The 17995-nt window shown below is 44.0% G+C and overlaps 2 protein-coding genes across 3 annotated transcripts; one reads left to right on the top strand and one right to left on the bottom strand.

Moving 5' to 3' along the window:
* The first annotated feature begins 1404 nt into the window (after positions 1-1404).
* Positions 1405-8768, top strand: C12H7orf25 (chromosome 12 C7orf25 homolog). 2 transcript variants are annotated; one of them, XM_053359684.1, is made up of 3 exons: positions 1455-1483; positions 2662-2729; positions 6015-8768. In XM_053359684.1, the coding sequence occupies exon 3, from the start codon at positions 6028-6030 to the stop codon at positions 7282-7284; it is 1257 nt and encodes a 418-aa protein (XP_053215659.1). In that variant the 5' UTR covers positions 1455-1483; positions 2662-2729; positions 6015-6027; the 3' UTR covers positions 7285-8768. The 2 variants fall into 2 exon arrangements, with proteins under 2 accessions (XP_053215658.1, XP_053215659.1); XM_053359683.1 differs by lacking the exon at positions 2662-2729 and having other exon boundaries at positions 1405-1483.
* Positions 8769-14655: 5887 nt separating this feature from the next.
* Positions 14656-15648, bottom strand: LOC128398515 (chondroitin proteoglycan 4-like). Its single transcript, XM_053359687.1, has 2 exons — positions 15379-15648; positions 14656-15162 (listed from the first exon to the last, which is right to left on the bottom strand). Exons 1-2 carry the CDS (start codon positions 15431-15433, stop codon positions 14669-14671), a joined length of 549 nt encoding a protein of 182 aa, XP_053215662.1. The 5' UTR covers positions 15434-15648; the 3' UTR covers positions 14656-14668.
* Between the last annotated feature and the right edge of the window lie 2347 nt (positions 15649-17995).

The following is a 17995-nucleotide window of genomic DNA, read 5'->3' as shown; positions in this document are numbered from 1 at the left end:
AAAATTACAAAAAAGACGTTTTTGAGCTATTTTCAGGAAAGTCGGCAAAAATGACGGTCAACATGGGTTGCCGTACATCCCAAACTTCCTAGACATACATGGAATACTGCAGTTGGAAGCAGTGCCCAGGCAGAAATCAGTCAAATGTCCAGGAAAATCCAGATGTATGGCAACCCTATATAGATACATCAAACCTAATGCACTAACTGGTCCTATCAGCTGGCTGTGCCGATAGGAGTTGTGCTTGTCCAAAACGCCAAAAAGGCTCCAGAAAAACTGATGTGCTCTGCACACAATTGCACCACTTGTTCCTAACCACCCTCATCAAACTCCCAACTCCTTTGTTAGTTAAAAAGAAACACCATTCAGTTTCAACAGAAAAAAACAACTTTCCAAGGGAGGGGCCACATAGCTCTGAGGTCGTGTTTACCTTGCAATCCCTTCTGGCATCTTCAGATAGGGCTGGGAGAGACTCCCTGTCTGAAACCACTGCTGCCAGTCGGTGTAGACAGGACTGAGCTAATTGGACTTAATGGTCTCACTCCATATATGGCGGCTTCCTAAATTCAATGGCAGAAGTCCTGAATTGATTTCAAAATGGGCTGCACTAGATGACCCTTGGGAGCCCTTCCAATTCTATGACCTTCCTCACAGGGTTATGTGGGGGGATTAAAGGAGGAGAACCATGTACACCAGGCATGTCCAAAGTCTGCTTTGGGGGCCTAATCCGCCTCCCGTGACAGTATATATCCTGGAGCAAAATCCTAAAAATAGCTCAACCACCTTGGTCGGCCCTCACGCATGCTCACTTCATCAAATCTGGCCCCCTGATGTACACCCCCACCCCCACCATCCTCCTTGGGAGAGAAAAAGGTAGTATATTTAAATGCAATCAATCAAAATATACTATATCGTACTATAATTACAATTTAATAATAATTTAATATAGGATGGCTCAGTTGGTAAGAGCATGAAACTCTTCATCTCAGGGTCAGGGGTTCGAGCCTCACATTGTGCAAAAGATTCTTGCACTGCAGGGGGTTGGACTAGATGACCCTTGTGATCCCTTACAACTCTACAGTTCTGATTCTGTGACACTAATTGTAATTAAATAAACACTATTATACTAATATAAATTATTTAATAATATAATATAACATTTAAAATTATAATATAAATAACGAAATGCTATTATAAAGTAATACTATAATTTAAATAAAATAAATAATAAAATGTAATTTAATAAATGCATACAAGGAAAAAGGTTGACCGCCACCCTTGCCCCGCACATGGAGGCGCCGAACGGGAACCGGAAGTGAGGGCTGGGCCCAGTGCCGGCTCCTGCTCCTGCTTCCTCCCGCTTGTGAAGCCCTGAAGGAGCCCGTCTCCCCCCCCGCTCTCTATGGTGTGGAGGCGGAAGTCGCTTGCAGCCGCCGGCGCCGGGCTGGAGCTGCAGCTGCTGGGACGGCGGAGCGAGTTGGTCGTAAGTCTGGCAGCAGGAAGGAGGGCGGTGGCGGGTCCGGGGCGGCGGGGCAGCTCCTCGTTCGAGGGGTAAACATTTCGTATTTTCCACAACTGAGAAATGCAAAAGGAGAAGACCAGATACATAAGAAGAAGGAAAACAAACCAATGATTCCCCTTCCACAAACACATTTGAAAGGATATAAATCGTTGTTATATTTTAGTATGGAGGGAGGGAGGGAGGAAAGGAGTAAAAGAGAAAATGTGATTATTTGTACAGGTTTAATAGATTTTTAATGTGTGTGTGTATCTGTTTAATTCTATCCATGTTTAATTGTCTTTTAAGAACGATTCCCCTCCTTAGTTTTCTATGTTTTTAGCTGTGTTTAAGCTAACCCCTGTCAGGGTTAAAAGACGGGGCATAAATAAATATATAATAATAAAAATTCAAAAACAGGTCGGAGCTTGCTTCCAAATGACACGTTAGTCTCCCGGGGCTTTCAAAAGTGGGAGGAGGGGATACAGGATTATGTTGTGTCTGCAGATGGGAAGAAATCACTTGGATCTTGGAACATTATGTTTGCAAGACCAGAAAGTCCTACAGACCAAGGAAAGGGCTTGCTGTTTGTTTACTATTATTTCTTTTGTTTCTTAAAATTATACAGCATTTGATTGTTGTTTTTTAAAAAGCTCAAAGCGGTTTTGAAAAAAAGATCACAACTATACTTTAAAAACATACGACAGTTAAAGTACTAAAAGAGTTTAAAATTACAGCAGCTTTCTGTTGCATCACAGGAAATGAGTGAAAGTTGCCATAAGTTGCTGCTGCTTTTAGCTGCTCCCAAGCCAAAGTCCATCACCATCATCATTTCATTTGCATGCCACCTTTCCATAGCTAAAACCATGCTCAAGGCAGCTCACAGCATGAAAATATTTTCATAATTGCTAACATAACAAAAGTAGTCATATTCTGGGTGCTGTAAGGTTTTTCAACCAGGCTTGGGACTGGAATTGTAAGGACACTGGGAAATTTCTCCTGGTGCTGCTTTAGAGGTATTTTTAATATTCAAAAGTCGAGAACAGCCTCCCGGTGCTTTTTTGTATTTGTAGCTCATCTTTGCCTCTCTTTCCTAAGCTAATTTGCACTCTGACCTGTTGAAATCTCATTCTCTCCCATCCGGCCCCTCTTCTCTTTTCTAGGAAAGCAGGGGCAGTAGGAGTTCTGTGTGCTAAACCCTATTTATTTCAAGAGAGTAAACAACCCTTTGGTATGCAGGATTGCTTCAGTTCAGCCTCCTAGAGTTTCTAGCTCCACCCCCTTGGGCATATAGCTTTCCCAACCAATGTTCTCCAGGATATTGCATAAAAACTTCTACCCCTGCTTTATACCACGGATGGGGAAAGTGCTCCCTGCCAGATGCGATTGGACTCCAGCTCCCACTCCGCTCAGCCAACAGTCGGATGTTGGGAATATTGTCCTGAAAACCCTGGATGGCCACAAGTTCCCTATCACTGTTTTAGACGTCTTGCATCTGGCTTGTCAAGGAAAACTTCAGCAAATGCTGCCTAACCATGACCCAAGAGTGTACCGTATTTTTCGCTCCATATGGCGCACCGGACCATAGCGCGCACCTAGGTTTTTTTTCCCCCCCAGCCCCAAAGAGCAAAGAAGCCAAGACAGTGAGCGGGATCCATTCCTCTCCCTGTCTTGGCTTCATTTTTAGCCGCGGGGCTGGGGTGGGGGAAAACCCGAGCTTCCCCAGCCCCCAGAACAGGTCCAGGAGCGGTGGCAAGATTGCACGCAACCTTGCCGCCACTCCCGGAGCTTGGGGGGCTGGGGGCGGGGGAAGCCCGAGCTTCCCCCGACCCCAGCCCCCAAAACAGGCAGCTATCCGCAAGCCTTCCGAGTGCAGCGAGAACTCCTGCTGCACTCCGAAGGCTTGCGCATAGCTGCCTGAAGCCTGGAGAGCGAGAGGGGTTGGTGCGCACCGACCCCTCTTGCTCTCCATGCTTCAGCGAAAGCCTGCATTCGCTCCATAGGACGCACACACATTTCCCCTTCATTTTTGGAGGGGGGAAATTGCGTCCTATAGAGCGAAAAATATGGTATTTGGTTTCTTCTGCAACATGATATTGATGGCATTTGGACTCTTTTCTTAAGCTCAGAAACTGCTTCCGCTTTCCACATAAACATTTTCAGATTGCACAGTTGTTTCAGCATGGCCTTTCTTGTGCTTATTTTAGTCTTTTATATTTTTGAAAATACAGTGGTACCTCGGGTTACAGACGCTTCAGGTTACACACTCCACTAACCCAGAAATATTACCTCGGGTTAAGAACTTTGCTTCAGGATGAGAACAGAAATCATGCTCCGGCGGCGCGGCGGCAGCAGGAGGCCCCATTAGCTAAAGTGGTGCTTCAGGTTAAGAACAGTTAAAGTGGTGCTTCAGGTTAAGAACGGACCTCCGGAACGAATTAAGTTCTTAACCCGAGGTACCACTGTAAGAAGTTAGAATTGTAAGGGAGAGGGAGGGAGAAAAGGAAAGAAAGAAAGAAAGGGTGGTTGATAAATTACAGAAAACAAAGAAGAAAATTAAAGGAAAACAGTTCTATGTTGCTATATCATTACTGATTTTATCATTACAGCAATTAATAATAAGTGCCATTTTTTCTATAACTTTATATTCTTGGATTCCTTTATTTGTTTAGCTAACAGTTTCCCAAATCTCTCTTTGTGTTTAATGATTCTTGCCTGACTAATTATTGTTGCTGTAATTATTATGATGTATTTTTAAAGTACCTACAACATATACCGAAACTTCCTAAAATACCTGACTCAGGATTAGCCCATTGTGTTTGACTGTTAACTAGAATCATAGAATTGTAGAGCTGGAAGGGACCCCGAGGGTCATCTAGTCCCCTCAATGGTAGTTCTGAGACCACCTAGGTCATTTGGTACCCTCTAGATCAGGCTTCCTCAACCTCGGCCCTCCAGGTGTTTTTGGCCTACAACTCCCCTGATCCCTAGCCAGCAGGACCAGTGGTCAGGGATGATGGGAATTGTAGGCCAAAAACATCTGGAGGGCCGAGGTTGAGGAAGCCTGCTCTAGATCAGTGTTTCTCAACCTTGGGTCCTCAGATATTGTTGCGACTACAACTCCCATCATCCGTAGCTTGGCAGAACCAGGGGTCCAGGGATGATGAGAGTTGTGGTCCAAGAACGGATGGAGATCCAGGTTTAAGAAACACTCTGCTTGGCATTTTGGGCTGCAACATCCATCTGCCCCAGCCTGCATGACTGCGCTGCTTGGCAGCTGTAGTCCCAAAAACCTGGAGTGACCTAGGGAACTGTAGCAGATTCTGCCTTCTTTTTTGGGGAGAGAACATAACTTGGTGCGGACAGTGTGTTTGCTACTGTAGAAAGATCAGGCTTAATTTCAGTTCCTAACATCTGTGTCCCCAGGATCTTGAGTAAGCAAGCAGGTATGAGGAAGATCTCAACTTCCATTCAAGCTGGGAGATGGGTGAGGGGAGGGCAAGGGAGGCTTTGCCAGAAGTATCCTGTTGGGCCCTTCTCACCCCAAATTCCCTCTGGCTTGGCTTGTGCGTAGGAATGGGGCCGTATAGGGCTTTACCAAAGTTGTGCTGTAGACACTGAAGCAGATGGGATCAGGAGCTATGCTCAGAGCCAAAGAGAAATTCCATGTGTGCCCTGGATCCCTAGCTGCCTATCCTTGATCAAAATGTAAAAGTATTTGCATTGCTGTCCTACTATCAACCCAGCAGCTGGCAGTAACTAAAAAAACCCACACACCCAATTGAAGGATATTATGGCAGCTATCTGAAGCAGCTTACTGTGTAAGGGCTTGGGATAATCAGTGACTATTGTGTGAAATACCACTAGATTGCCTCTTTTTAAAAACAAGATCAATAAAGATATAGTTCACAGTGTATTTGAAGAAGAGCTTTAAAAGCAAGGGCAAAACTCGATAGGAAATTAGGCTTCAGTTCGCTTATTACAGAAGGGTTCAATTGGATTGAGAGGAACTGGGTGACGAATTTTGCAGCATTACTGCCTCGTTTCTCTCCCCCTCCAGCCCCCCACCGCCTATGTAAATTAGATTTATGAGGGTGGACACAGTTTTAAAGCAGCCAAGTGTGTTGAAGTTGTGCTATCCAGGTAAAGGCAATTATTCAGTGTGGCTGAAGCCACAGTGTGGCTAACATAAGAGAATCCATCCCACCATGTTTTCTCTTTTTCTCTCCTGTTTTCACAAGTTGACTTAGCCCTAAATCTCTCACATTCTTTGTCATAGTTCCATAATCTCAGGTTTCTCCCTGAATTTATTTTGTTAATGATTTTTTAATTAATTGAAAAGCATGTTTTAGTTTGGAAGTGGTTTTTTTTGTTTTGTTTTGAGCTTCTGCTTTTTGCTTTGCTTATTTAAAACAGTTTTTGAAAGGGAATCATTGTCCTAGATTGAGAAATGTCTTCATAAATGTCTTTATATTACAGCTTGAAATAACAGTGATCTTCTTCGCATTTTTCTCAGGAATAATGTTACCATGTCTGTACACGCCTTGCTGTGCGAGAGGATTGCTATTGCAGAGGAGCTCATCAAGAGGGCAGAAGCCCTTTCTAGATTCCGGAAAGGAGGCATAGAAGGCGGATCAAAACTCTGCAGCAAGCTAAAGGCCGAGTTAAAGTTCTTGCGCAAGGTGGAGGCTGGCAAGGTAGCCATCAAAGAGTCTCACCTGCAAAGTACCAATCTTACTCACCTGCAGGCCATCATTGAGTCAGCTGAAAACTTGGAGGAGGTTGTCAGTGTTGTCCATGTCTTCACGTATGAGGACCAATTCGGGGAGAAACAAAGCTTGGTGGTGGACGTCGTTGCAAATGGTGGCCACACCTGGGTGAAAGCCATAGGTCGAAAGGCTGAAGCTCTGCACAACATTTGGCTGGGCAGGGGCCAGTATGGTGACAAAAGCATCATTGAGCAGGCAGAGGATTTCCTGCGAGCAAGTGGCCAGCAACCAGTGCAGTACAGTAACCCGCACATTATCTTTGCTTTCTACAACGGTGTGTCCTGCCCAATGGCACAGAGGCTGCAACAGATGGGCATATCGGTGCGGGGAGACATTGTTGCCGTGAATGCATTGATGGAGTGTGCTAGTGAAGACCTCCCCTTGAGCTCTGGCGAATCGGATGAAGGAGGGGAGGGACTTCAGGTGACCAAAGTAGATCGGGACAACTTAATAGCTAGTGTTGCTTTTCCTACGGAGATCCGAGTAGACGTGTGCAAGAGGGTTAACTTGGATATTACTACTCTGATCACATACGTCTCTGCCCTGAGCTACGGAGGCTGTTACTTCATCTTCAAGGAGAAAGTATTAACGGAACAGGCAGTGCAGGAGAGGGAAGAGAGTGTTCTCCCACTCCTGGAGGATTTCATGAAGGGCAAGGAGCTGTTTGCTTGTGAATCTGCAGTCAAAGACTTCCAAGTCATTTTAGAGACTTTGGGAGGGGCAGATGAGAAAAGTCGAGCCTTGTTACTCCTGGAGAGAATCAAGGTGGTGCCAGACCAGCCCTCTGAGCGTGCCTTAAGACTAGTGCCCAGCTCCAAAATCAATAGCCGTTCTCTGACCATCTTTGGCACAGGAGATGCTTTAAAGGCCATCACCATGACTGCAAACAGTGGCTTTGTGAGGGCAGCAGCTAACCAGGGCGTTCGATTTAGTGTGTTTGTTCATCAGCCGAGGGCGCTGACAGAAAGCAAAGAATCTTCTGCCACACCTTTACCAAAGTATTCTGTTGGGCCCTAATTGTTCAGGAGTAGTCTGCGGCCATTAAAATAAGAGAACTAGTGGGTAGATCTTATCCAATATTTGTGTGTTTATCATGTCTACAGTTTCAAAAGCAAAGCTTTAAAAATATACATGCAAAGACAATCTATCCACAGGGCAGAGAGAAACATGACACGGGACTTGGGGCTGCCAAGAAAGTATTGGGCCTGAGTTGAAGTCCACCTGCACCCAGTTGTGGTGCCAGGTGCAACTTATTGTATGTGCTGACATCATTTTGCTGTGCAGTTCCTTGCTTCCAGTGCATATTGTATGAGAGGTTGGGGACATGTGCAAATGGACACCAGGCTACTGCTTTGGATACAGCCCTGCTGTGTTCCTTGTAAAGTTTTCATTCTGTCCTGGGGTGACAGGCACATTTAAGTCCCATACATTTATCCTATTGATAAATGTAATGCTTCCATGTGGGACTTCAAAGTGCACACATTTGGCTGGATTGTGTTCCAACTTTCTGCCCATGGCATAAGGTCCTATGTTTTACAGGATCTGTCTTCAGATGAAAACTGTATGGAATGAAGAAGAGCAGTACATGATGTGGAATATGTGGCAGAATACACCATGGGTACAATCCCACCAAAGTGAAACACACTTAAACCCATTTATTTAAATGTGAACGCCTTGGGCACCTGCTAACGTCTCTTACAGAAAGTGACAGGTCTTTTTTTAGAAAGCTCTATGCAACTAGATAGTAAATGGTATTTTTACAGAATCCTTCTGGTTTTCTCTTTGATGGTTCCACAGTAATTTATTTTATTAGGCGTAATTAAGTTGTTAGCAGAGTACAGCGTATCATCATAATGTTACCATTCAAACAGAACCAGTCTATGGAGTCTTAGTGCTCAAAGGCTGACTTTTTATGACTTTTCAGATTTAACTGCTGAAATCCTTAAAATGGCTTGGGGTTGTGGGAGTGGGAAAACTTTATATTAGGGATCAGAATAGTGCAATATGAATAATATGACAGCAACTGACAAAATACAGATGCATTATAATTTAGAAGCGAAGTTACACTATTGAACTCTCCCTTGTTACTTTTACCAGCTGTGTTAGAGAAGTTGAAATCTATGCTCTTAAAATAATAATAATAATAATAATAATAATAATAATAATAATAATAGGTCAGATATTTAGTTTCACATTATGGAAAGTAACAAGCAGGAACCTTTCCCCTAAACGGTGTCTTGGTACCTGCTCTCTCAACCCCCCCCCCATCTTCTCTACATATGCATGAATTAAATAAATATGCAAAAAGTTGGTGTTAAAAGTTGAGTTGCATTCTGTCTCCTTCTGTGTGCTAGTCAGACGCAGAAATGAGTTTATACTTACTCAGCATGGTCATCAAGTCAGTGCCTACTGTGGGTTCATAAACATTCTGAATACAGTGTGTGCTGTTTCTTTGACACGGATTGTGTAAGAATAAAATGATAGTGTCATACCTCGGGTTACAGGTGCTTCATGTTGCACGTTTTTGGGTTACGGATATGCCAAAACCTGGAAGTACGGGTTACTGCCGGGTTTTAGTGTTTGTTCATGTGCAGAAGCGCTGAATCACGACCCATGTGTGCGCAGACGTGGTGCTGCGGGTTACGAACGCTGCAGGTTGCGAACGTGCCTTCCACGCGGATCACAATTGCAACCCGAGTGTCCACTGTATTTATGAAGCTCCCTTCACTCCCTAGGGCTCAGTGCTCTGGAAATGTTGCAATACTTTGCCTTTGTTTGTCAGGTGCAGTACAGGAAAAATATGGAAGAGCATGAAGACTGGATGCAAAAGGGGATGGGAAACAATAAACGGGTGTGCAAGATGCCCTTCTGTATACATACCTTGGAGTAAGTGCCGTTGAACACACAAACATGCATAGGATAGCACAGTTGGAAAATTTCTGTAGATTTTGCCTACATGTTAGCACGCTACTTTTGATACCCATCAGGCCTAGAAGTTTAATGTGCATGTTTTTGTGGGTTGGGGTACATTTTTAGTACATCAAATTGTGCATTCACATCAATGCCATACAAAACTTCCTCTGGTACAGTAATCATTTGTTTGAGTATACTAGTTTTGAAGACTGGGCGGAGGATGGTAACCAACATATTTAATTTACACAAATGGGAGAGAGGAAAACTTTAAAAGGTACACTCTCTTGCACATAGGCTTCGTATTCCTACTAAAGAACCCATAATTTTAAGCAGCTTAAATTTGTTAAGATTGTCAGGCCCACAGTGAATCAAGATGGGTTTAGAACGTGGAAGAGAATCCCAGGTCTTCCTGGAAAAGGCCTAATTCTCACTCCTCTTTTCTTGTCACTGAAAAGTGCTGTCTGATTTATTCCAAGTGCTTGTCACCACACAAAGGACATGCAAATGTTCTTTTCAATGCAACCGGTTTTTGACACTTCTTTTGTGCAGCTGTTATCCACTCAAGTCGAGGGCTCTTAAACTCAGCCACTCCATGTTTCTTCCATAGAAACTTGACTTCCCATTCACTTTGAGAAAAGAGTAAAGTAGCCCTCTTTCTGCTAGTTTTACTGCACAATCATAAATGGCATGTTCTCAAAGGGGAGCCAGTCTGGAGGCTCTTTGATCACTACTAGGCCTCAAGGGTGTATTTCTAGTCTATAATACTGGTACCATACCATGAACATGTCAAGCCCAGACATTTTGCAGAGCTGTGCATGCAAACATATCTGGGGACATGGGTCTAAAGGTGTGAATAATTTTTGCCCCTTTCTCCTGAAACTTGGCGACTTGTTGGGCAGAACAAGTTATCTCTCATACATGCAACACTGACGTTTGCACCTTCAACTGGTGCCACATTATGGCCCTGTTAAGAAGGGGTGGGTTCTGGTTTCCTCATACAAAATAAATAGCCAACTTCTAGTATTTTACATGCAGCTGAAAGTTTAAGGCAGGGAAGTTGTGATGTCATTGCTGTAGCCAGATTTGATTTCTTAAGAACGGGAAGAATAGCACACTGTTACATTGATGGGGTGGGGGGAGACGCTCACTCGCTAAATCCGGGTGGCTAACCCTTGGTCTGGAAGGTGTGTGCTGATTTGCATACACAAACATCCAAGTTATTCTGCTCCTGTCCTGATGGGGATGCAAATCACCCCCTCCTTGGTCATCAAGTAATCACTTGATGACCAGGGAGGGGGTGATAACCTCACCTCAGCTGAGAAGGGGGCTGTGCCCTGTGTATGTGCAAGAGTGTGGATGTGGAGGGGAGGGAGGTTTGGCCAAGAGTGCATGTGGCTTTCAGACCAAAGCAGTCAGCAACCTTTGTGCTTGATACTACCTTGCATCAGCTTTTGAAAGGTAAAAAACCCAAAAAACTACCATATTCTGAATACAGTATAAACAGTCCTACCTAGCTCCGTTAGTAGTGTGTTGTGTGTGAGAGAGGGGTACACATCAATGAGGGAAAACTTCACACTTTTGTGCATGTGCAGGTAGACAGCCCAATGTGAGTTGTTTGAGGGGAGTATTATTGACTCCCCTGCCAAGAAAATGATCAATCTGATGACAATGGGAGGGAGCAATTTGCATCCCTACTAAGGAGCTTGGCTCTACCCACCCCAATGCTGTGTCTGCTTTAATTGGCTAATCCTTTTCTGCCAAAATTGGTTGGGGGATCAGGGAGAAAAGGACTGGAGAGGATCAGACTCTTGATGTAAAGAGTTGCAAGTATTTCTATGTAAATATCCCTAGCCTTCAGGTGTAGATCTGAATTAAGAGAAATATGTGAAGGGGCCTGTGGGGGTGTGCGCTGGACCCACCCGCTGCTCTTCTTGTCCTCCACAAGTTGGAAGATGGCTGTCAGAAGCGCCCCCTGTACTCAAAAGCCTCCCTGCATGTTTTTAGATCTCTGGATTTTTCAGGGTTCACAAATTTGCCCTCCAACTTGCAGAAGAGCACAGGGGCTGGAGCTAGCACCTCCTTTCTCACTACCCTCCCCCCCTCCACGTTTTAGATAATATTGAATGTGCCCACCTGAAGAGGTCTTCTATCTCTCTGTAATCCGCATCCACTTTAAAATGGAATTTGTGAGCGTTAACAGAGAAATCTGAGGGCTCCCTTGGACAAAAAAACAAGGACCCCAGCCAGGAATACCAGAGCAAAACAGCAGCCAGTAGGCTTGGTCTTTATTGAAGACTGTCGCGACAGGACTCCCACCTGCCACAAGGTGGAACAAGATGGAAGCCCAGAACAAAAGAGAACCCAAACTTTTATTAGCTGCTAATCCCCATGTTACACCCCCCCAAACTACATCACTCATACATCATGGTTACATCATGAAAGGGGAGGTCTGGTGGCAGGAATCTGAGCATCCTGGACCCTGCCCCATTCCTCCCCTTGCCCTCCACCAAACACCCATCAAGTGGAACAAAAGAGATATTTACATTTCCCTGTTTCCCAGCCAAGTGAATCACACCCTTTTGTCTCCATCTGGGTTTGTTATTTCTGGAATGGCTACCTGTCTAGCACTCAGGTATCAGGATGGCAGGAATGATCACTCAGGCAGAGGGGCTTCTGAGTAGCTGAGCTCACATATCTATATGAATTTCTGTTTTCCCAGTGACCCAGTACATAGATACACTTATCAGTTAATTGTTACATTTGATATTGTGCAGGAAGAAACTGTGATGAAGTGTTTTTTGGGGACAAATCACAAAAGTCACAAAAGTGATTGTGCTGATTTTGGTAGTGGGCTGCATGTGCATGATATCTGCTGGAGAGGCACCCCCCCACACACACCTATACGTAAATTCCTGCAACATGAGGCTAGAAGTCTATATGGTAAAGACTGGCTTGTAAGGAACGGCGAACTGGGAAAGGCTTGGAAACAGTAACACAGCACAGTACAAAGGGTGATAATGTCATTCTGTTTTTATTTTAGTTTGCAAAGCAGAGGGCACATACAACAGAGAGAGCCCATCAGTGTGGGAGATGATTGGAGGGGAAAGTGATAGTAGCATTAACACAGTATAACTGCTACAAGTCCACTGCGAGCAACAAACAAAATGTAGTGGACTGGGTGGGATAAACCACCAGATACTTATTTATCTGAAACCCAACCAATTAGGTTTAAGGCTTGTTGGCATTAAACCTACATTTATTGGAGGGCAACTTCAATCAAGACAACATTATCAGGAAGACATCAATTCAGGTTCTCTTTCTGGATTCATTTTCTTTTTATTCTGAAGACAAAAACAGAAGACAAAGATCAGATAAAAGCAAGGCTGCACAGGGGGCCATTACAGTGGCAATGAAGTTGCACAGAGATTCTAGATTCATTTAATTAAGTATGATTAAGTACCAACCCCCAATTTATTATCACTTAGACTAAAAGTTTGTACATGTGATTCCTAAGGAAATTTCAGAGGCAACAGCAAATGAATTTGATATTTAAGTTTTTAAAGTGCATTTTTGTTCTCTGACATTACTTCCATGTTGTCTAGAGAGCATGTGGTGGTGATGGGAACACATGATCTGACTGTTCTTCACTGCTAACAGCTGTGTTCTGGTGAGTAAATAACTGTCTCATTGCCCAATGGGGTTGGTCTTGCGTGTCCCCACCCCACCCCACCCCCAGGGCTCCTGTGCCTTTATCAGCTGTAAGGCTATCAGCTAGCAAATTTTCTTGGGCCTTTAGCCTGCAGAAATTCTACTTGTCTTGAGTGCTCTGCCAGAAAACAGTGGCAATACTGATAGAGAACTTGGGCCGTAATTGCTGGCGCAAAGATGGCAGAACACCCCCCCCCAAGTGTAAGTAAGTAAAGGCAAAAGGAAAGAAGGAAGTCATTAAGTGCCTCTAGTAAGTTAAAAATTTACAGATGCCACACAGAAAAGCAGACTGGATTTCTATACTCCTCACTGTGATGCAGGCAATATGTAGGATTAGTATTTAGTCAAATTATTTGCCTATTAAAAATATAGGTAGAGGCACCGACTTCTCAGCATACATCTAATTTCCCCCTGAACCTAATCACACAGGAGAAAAGGTGGCGTCCCCATGATCTTATCCTCTGCTTGTCTTTGTTCTGGTTAAAAGAAACTAGGCTCTTCCATGACATCCGTCTATGTTAAAAGTTTAGCATGGAGCTTATTTCTTGCACCAAAGTTTCATTTAGGGGTGCTGCCTCACACCCTGAGCACAGACCATGATTCTCCAAACCTCCTGACACAGAAGACAGACATGACACCTTTTCTTTGTTGGTCCAGTTATCTCACCCTCCCCACCCACATAAAATTTGCTGCAAGGAAGAGGGGAGATGACAGGTGAGGGGGGAGGAAGGAGAGAGGAATCCTCTATGCTTTCAGTCCCCCCCCCCAAATTCACATCCAAAATTCTAGCTAAAGTTGCTCCTGTGATGCTATTTTAGCATGACCTATGGACCAAGTCAGTAGAAAAGAGATATTTAAGTTGCAAATCACATATGGAACTCGGTGGGCCTTACTTCTGAGTAGACATATATCTACTTCTGCTGTAAGGTTATGACCCTAAACACATTTAGCAGAGAACAAGTCCCATTTAACTTAAGAGGGACTACTTGCCTCTAAAGTAAACATGCTTAGCATTGGACTGTAAGCTACTGTGTCTGTGCCAAGAGGAGTCTTAAAAAAGTAGAATCCTGGGACTGGAAGTCTCAGCTTTATACTACTCATTTCCTTAATCCTAGATTACACAACTTGGTTATGGTGGGGAAGGATTGTGCATGCTGTTTTCCTGCACAATAGCCAGTGATAAGTTGGCCAGGTGTACTGCTAACTCACATGCTGCATGTAAAAAGACAACTCCTGTGATTGTTGCAGGGGGCCACTTCACAGTGAACTGATGAGCACGGAACTCATCATGGTCTGGGGTTTCCTGCTTCTACAGCATTCAGGAATCCTCATATCTACTAAGTACAAGAGGTGGCCTTTATCGGGGTGGTCAATGTGATCTGCCCCCCCTCCCCGATGTTGGGTTCCAATTTTCACTAGCCCCCCCCCCAGCATGTTGAATGGGCAGAGACAATGGGAGCTGCAACCTAACAATATCTGGAAGGCCCCGTGGTCTCTCTGCTAGACTTGTCGGAGTGACATTGCCACACTGAGTTTCTCATCTCCACTCCTGTACTTTATTACAAATTACTGTGTCTGTTGGGAACAGGGCACTGAGTCTATCTATCCTACTGGTTAACACCATCATTAAATAATGTGGTGACTGGAGCTGGGAAGTGGGGTATTCTCTTGGAGGATGCCAGTCCTTGTCAAAGTGTCACATACAAACCAGTTCTAAGAAGGGAAACTGTTGCTAACAAGGTCACAGTAATTGCAGAAATAACTTACTTGACTCGTCTGTTTACGCTGCAGTTGGTTTTGGCTCTGTGCTTGGCTCTTTGCTTGCATCTCCATGGTTTTCTTCAGTTGGCAGGATAAGTGAAAAATCTCCTGATTCTACGCTGATCTCTGGGGCGGCCTCTGAAGTTGGCTCTGTACTTGGCTCCTTGGTTGGCTCTTTGCTTGCCTCTGTGCCTAGTTGAATAAGATGTGAACCTCCTTCTCCGCTTCCTTCCCCACTTCCTTCTCCACTGGCTTCTCCACTGGCTTCTCCGCTGGCTTCTCCGCTGGCTTCCCCGCTGGCTTCTCCGCTGGCTTCTCCGCTTGCTTCGCCACTCGCCTCTTCGGCTGGCTGTGTGCTGGGCTCCTCACTTGGCCCTGCGCTTGGTCCTAAGCTTGTTTCACCAGCCGGCTCTTCTGTGCTTTCTTCGCCACCTGGTTCTTTGCTTGACTCAAGCGTTGTCCCCTCGCTTGATCCTGTGGTTGGTTCCTGGGTCACAGGGGCAAGAGAAGCCTCTGGAAAATTAAAAACAGCAACATTTATAAAATGCCAGGTGTCTGCTGTTACCAGATATCAAGAACCTGGGTACTGACATACACCAAACTCCTATGGCATTGTACTCAGAAATAATAATCATCCCAGAATGTTAAGGCAAGATTAACTTTTCCATCTAGCATTAGAAGAATTTAAGAAAACGCTAAAACTAATATTCCTTAAAGTATTTTGCTTACCTTGTATGATCAGAACAAGAGCTAATGCTGAGAGAATTGCAATTTTGGGCAACATTGTTGGCTATCAGCTCCTGGTAATGGGCAAGCAACTGAGAAACAAGCTGAAGTATCCCATGGGAAGTGATCTTCGGTTGTATTTATTGAAGCAAATCCTTTGCCTCCACCTACTCCAAAATCTATCTCCACCCTCAACGGAAGTTGCAAGATGAAACCCTTTAACATACTCAAGACTTAGAATAGGATCAGGAATCACCATTCCCATTGGTAAAATTCCACTTTGCTATCTCAGAGCAAGATAACCTTTATGCAATGACCTCAAAGGAAAATTACAGGTGTTTGTTGGGGGGATGGGGTGGGTATAGCAATGGAAAAGACTGACAGAGAATAAGGCCCATAAGAATTTGCTTCTGACAGTGCTGATTTCTCAAGGCAAATTATCCCAATGCTCTCTGGCTGAGTGTGTTGGATACTGGGGAAAATGACCACTGACTCACTGAAAGTGCCTCTGGGCTGTGGGTGGAAGGTGAAGAATCAGTGGAAATGACTGTGGTGGGATGGGCATGCTATCCCAAAGCTCTCCTTTTAGCATACTTCAGTGAATCCCATCTTCACACTTTTCATGCTTTGTTTGTGATCCAAAGGAAATTAGACAGGGCTGTGCTGAATCTTTGCTACTTTTGATTTTCAGGTCAAAAGTAGTTACTTGATGGAGTGGAAATTTCATTTTTAGGCACTACAAATATAATAATTGTTTGTTTGCTTGCTTGTTTCTTTGTTTGTAAACTGGTTCTTCAGGTGCTATTTCACCACTGTCACCCCTGCCCCCAGCCAACTTTTTCCTTCTTCCCTCTTAGATTAGTTACGTATATCTATTATCTATTAGTAATAATTATTGCCTATCCATCTACTCAGGAATCACATTGTAAGCAGAATGCATGATGAGCTCATTTAGGTTAGGGGTAGGGAATCTGTATTCGTCTAGACACCGCAGGACTACAATGCCCATCATTCCCACCAAGTGGCCATGCTGTCCTGGTCTGATGGGATCTGGAGTCTTGCAGGTTCTTACTTGTTGGATTAGAAGGACAGTAAAGGCAACTCTCATTTCCTTCCAATAGCTCAGTTGGTAGAGCATGAGACTCTTAATCCCAGGGATGTAAGTTTGAGCCCCATGTTGGGCAAAAGATTCCTGCATTGCAGGGGTTGAATTAAATGACCTTTGTGGTCCCTTCCAACTGTACAATTGTATGATTCCATTATTCTAATTTTCATTCATAAGCTTTGTTTTTAAAACTGCTATAGCGTAATACAACAGATATGCAAACTTGAGTAGATATGGCATCAATTATATTGATGAATGTAATGAAAGGCAAGGTTTCAATTGCCTCTTTTTATTTTATTCCATTTAGTCGAGGGTGTCTGTCAGAGGATGCCACAGAGGGAGGAATCATTTCCTGATTCTGCTTCCGTTTCCCACAAAAGATAGTGATGGCCATAGCCTGGATGGCCTTAAGAAAGGATTAGACAGATTTATGTAGGATAAGGTTACTAGCCACAGTGGCAAACTTTGACATCCATTGTTAGAGGCAGTAGGCCTCTGAATGCCTTAGTGATGTAAACTTCCAGAATGTATTTTGTATAGTTAAATTTTCACCTCTACCTTCACTACATTGTATTTTATTTTATTGCTATGGCCAGTGGCTGGTGCGAATAAAGATTCTTCTGATTCTGATGCTCTGAATGCCAGTTGCTGTTGTGTACAGGTCATTCTTGCAAGCTTCCCATAGAGGCCAGAATGCTGGACTAGATGGGCCTTTTGTCTGATCCTGTAGGGGTCCTCTTAGTGTTGTAAAAATGCCCTTCTGTGACACAGCTTCATCACACTGGGGGTGGGGATGCTAGTGCAGCTGTCTGCAAAATCAGGCCAGGGGCTGCACCCCTGAACCACCCATTTCCAGGTCAATCCAAAGCGTGTTTCTTCCAAAGCAGATCCCACTGAGCAAAATGGGGCTTACGCTAAGGTTACCAGACGTCCCCGTTTCCCGGGGACAATCACCAGATTTACAAATCAGTCCCAATACAAAATCCATTGAAATTGAAAAGTGTCCCCAGATTCACTGAAAAAGAATCTGGTAAGCTTAGTTTATGCCCAAATAAGCATGCTTACTGTTTTACTTGGAGCCAATGGCATAAGTTCAACTGGAACGAAGCCACTATATATATATTTAGCATTAAAGCATTTACAGTACAAATGTATGCATGCAGTGCTTTTTTGGGGGGTACGCAGGCATACGCATACTGTACCCCTAAACCTTTTGTGAACTTTTGTCCATTTACTGTATTTATTTTCCCTGATTTGAACTATAAAATTGTGATTTTCTTGAGTCAAAATGAGAGTACCCCTAAACATTTTTAAGGATTACTCAAAAGTGAGTCCCACTGTGTCCAATAAGGCTTACTCATAAACGAGCCTAAACTTACAGCCACTGGTCAAGAAGCAGCCTGTTCCTCCTAGTTCACAGTATGATTTTGGGAAGTTGTTATTGTGAGTAGAAAAGGGCACTGTGTGAAAGAGAATTATGACTTCCATCTGACATCAGCCTACAGGGATTACCAT

The sequence above is a fragment of the Podarcis raffonei genome, chromosome 12, assembly GCF_027172205.1.
Source record: "Podarcis raffonei isolate rPodRaf1 chromosome 12, rPodRaf1.pri, whole genome shotgun sequence".
In the NCBI taxonomy this organism is placed as follows: domain Eukaryota; kingdom Metazoa; phylum Chordata; class Lepidosauria; order Squamata; family Lacertidae; genus Podarcis; species Podarcis raffonei.
This window is presented reverse-complemented; position numbering and strand designations above follow the sequence as displayed.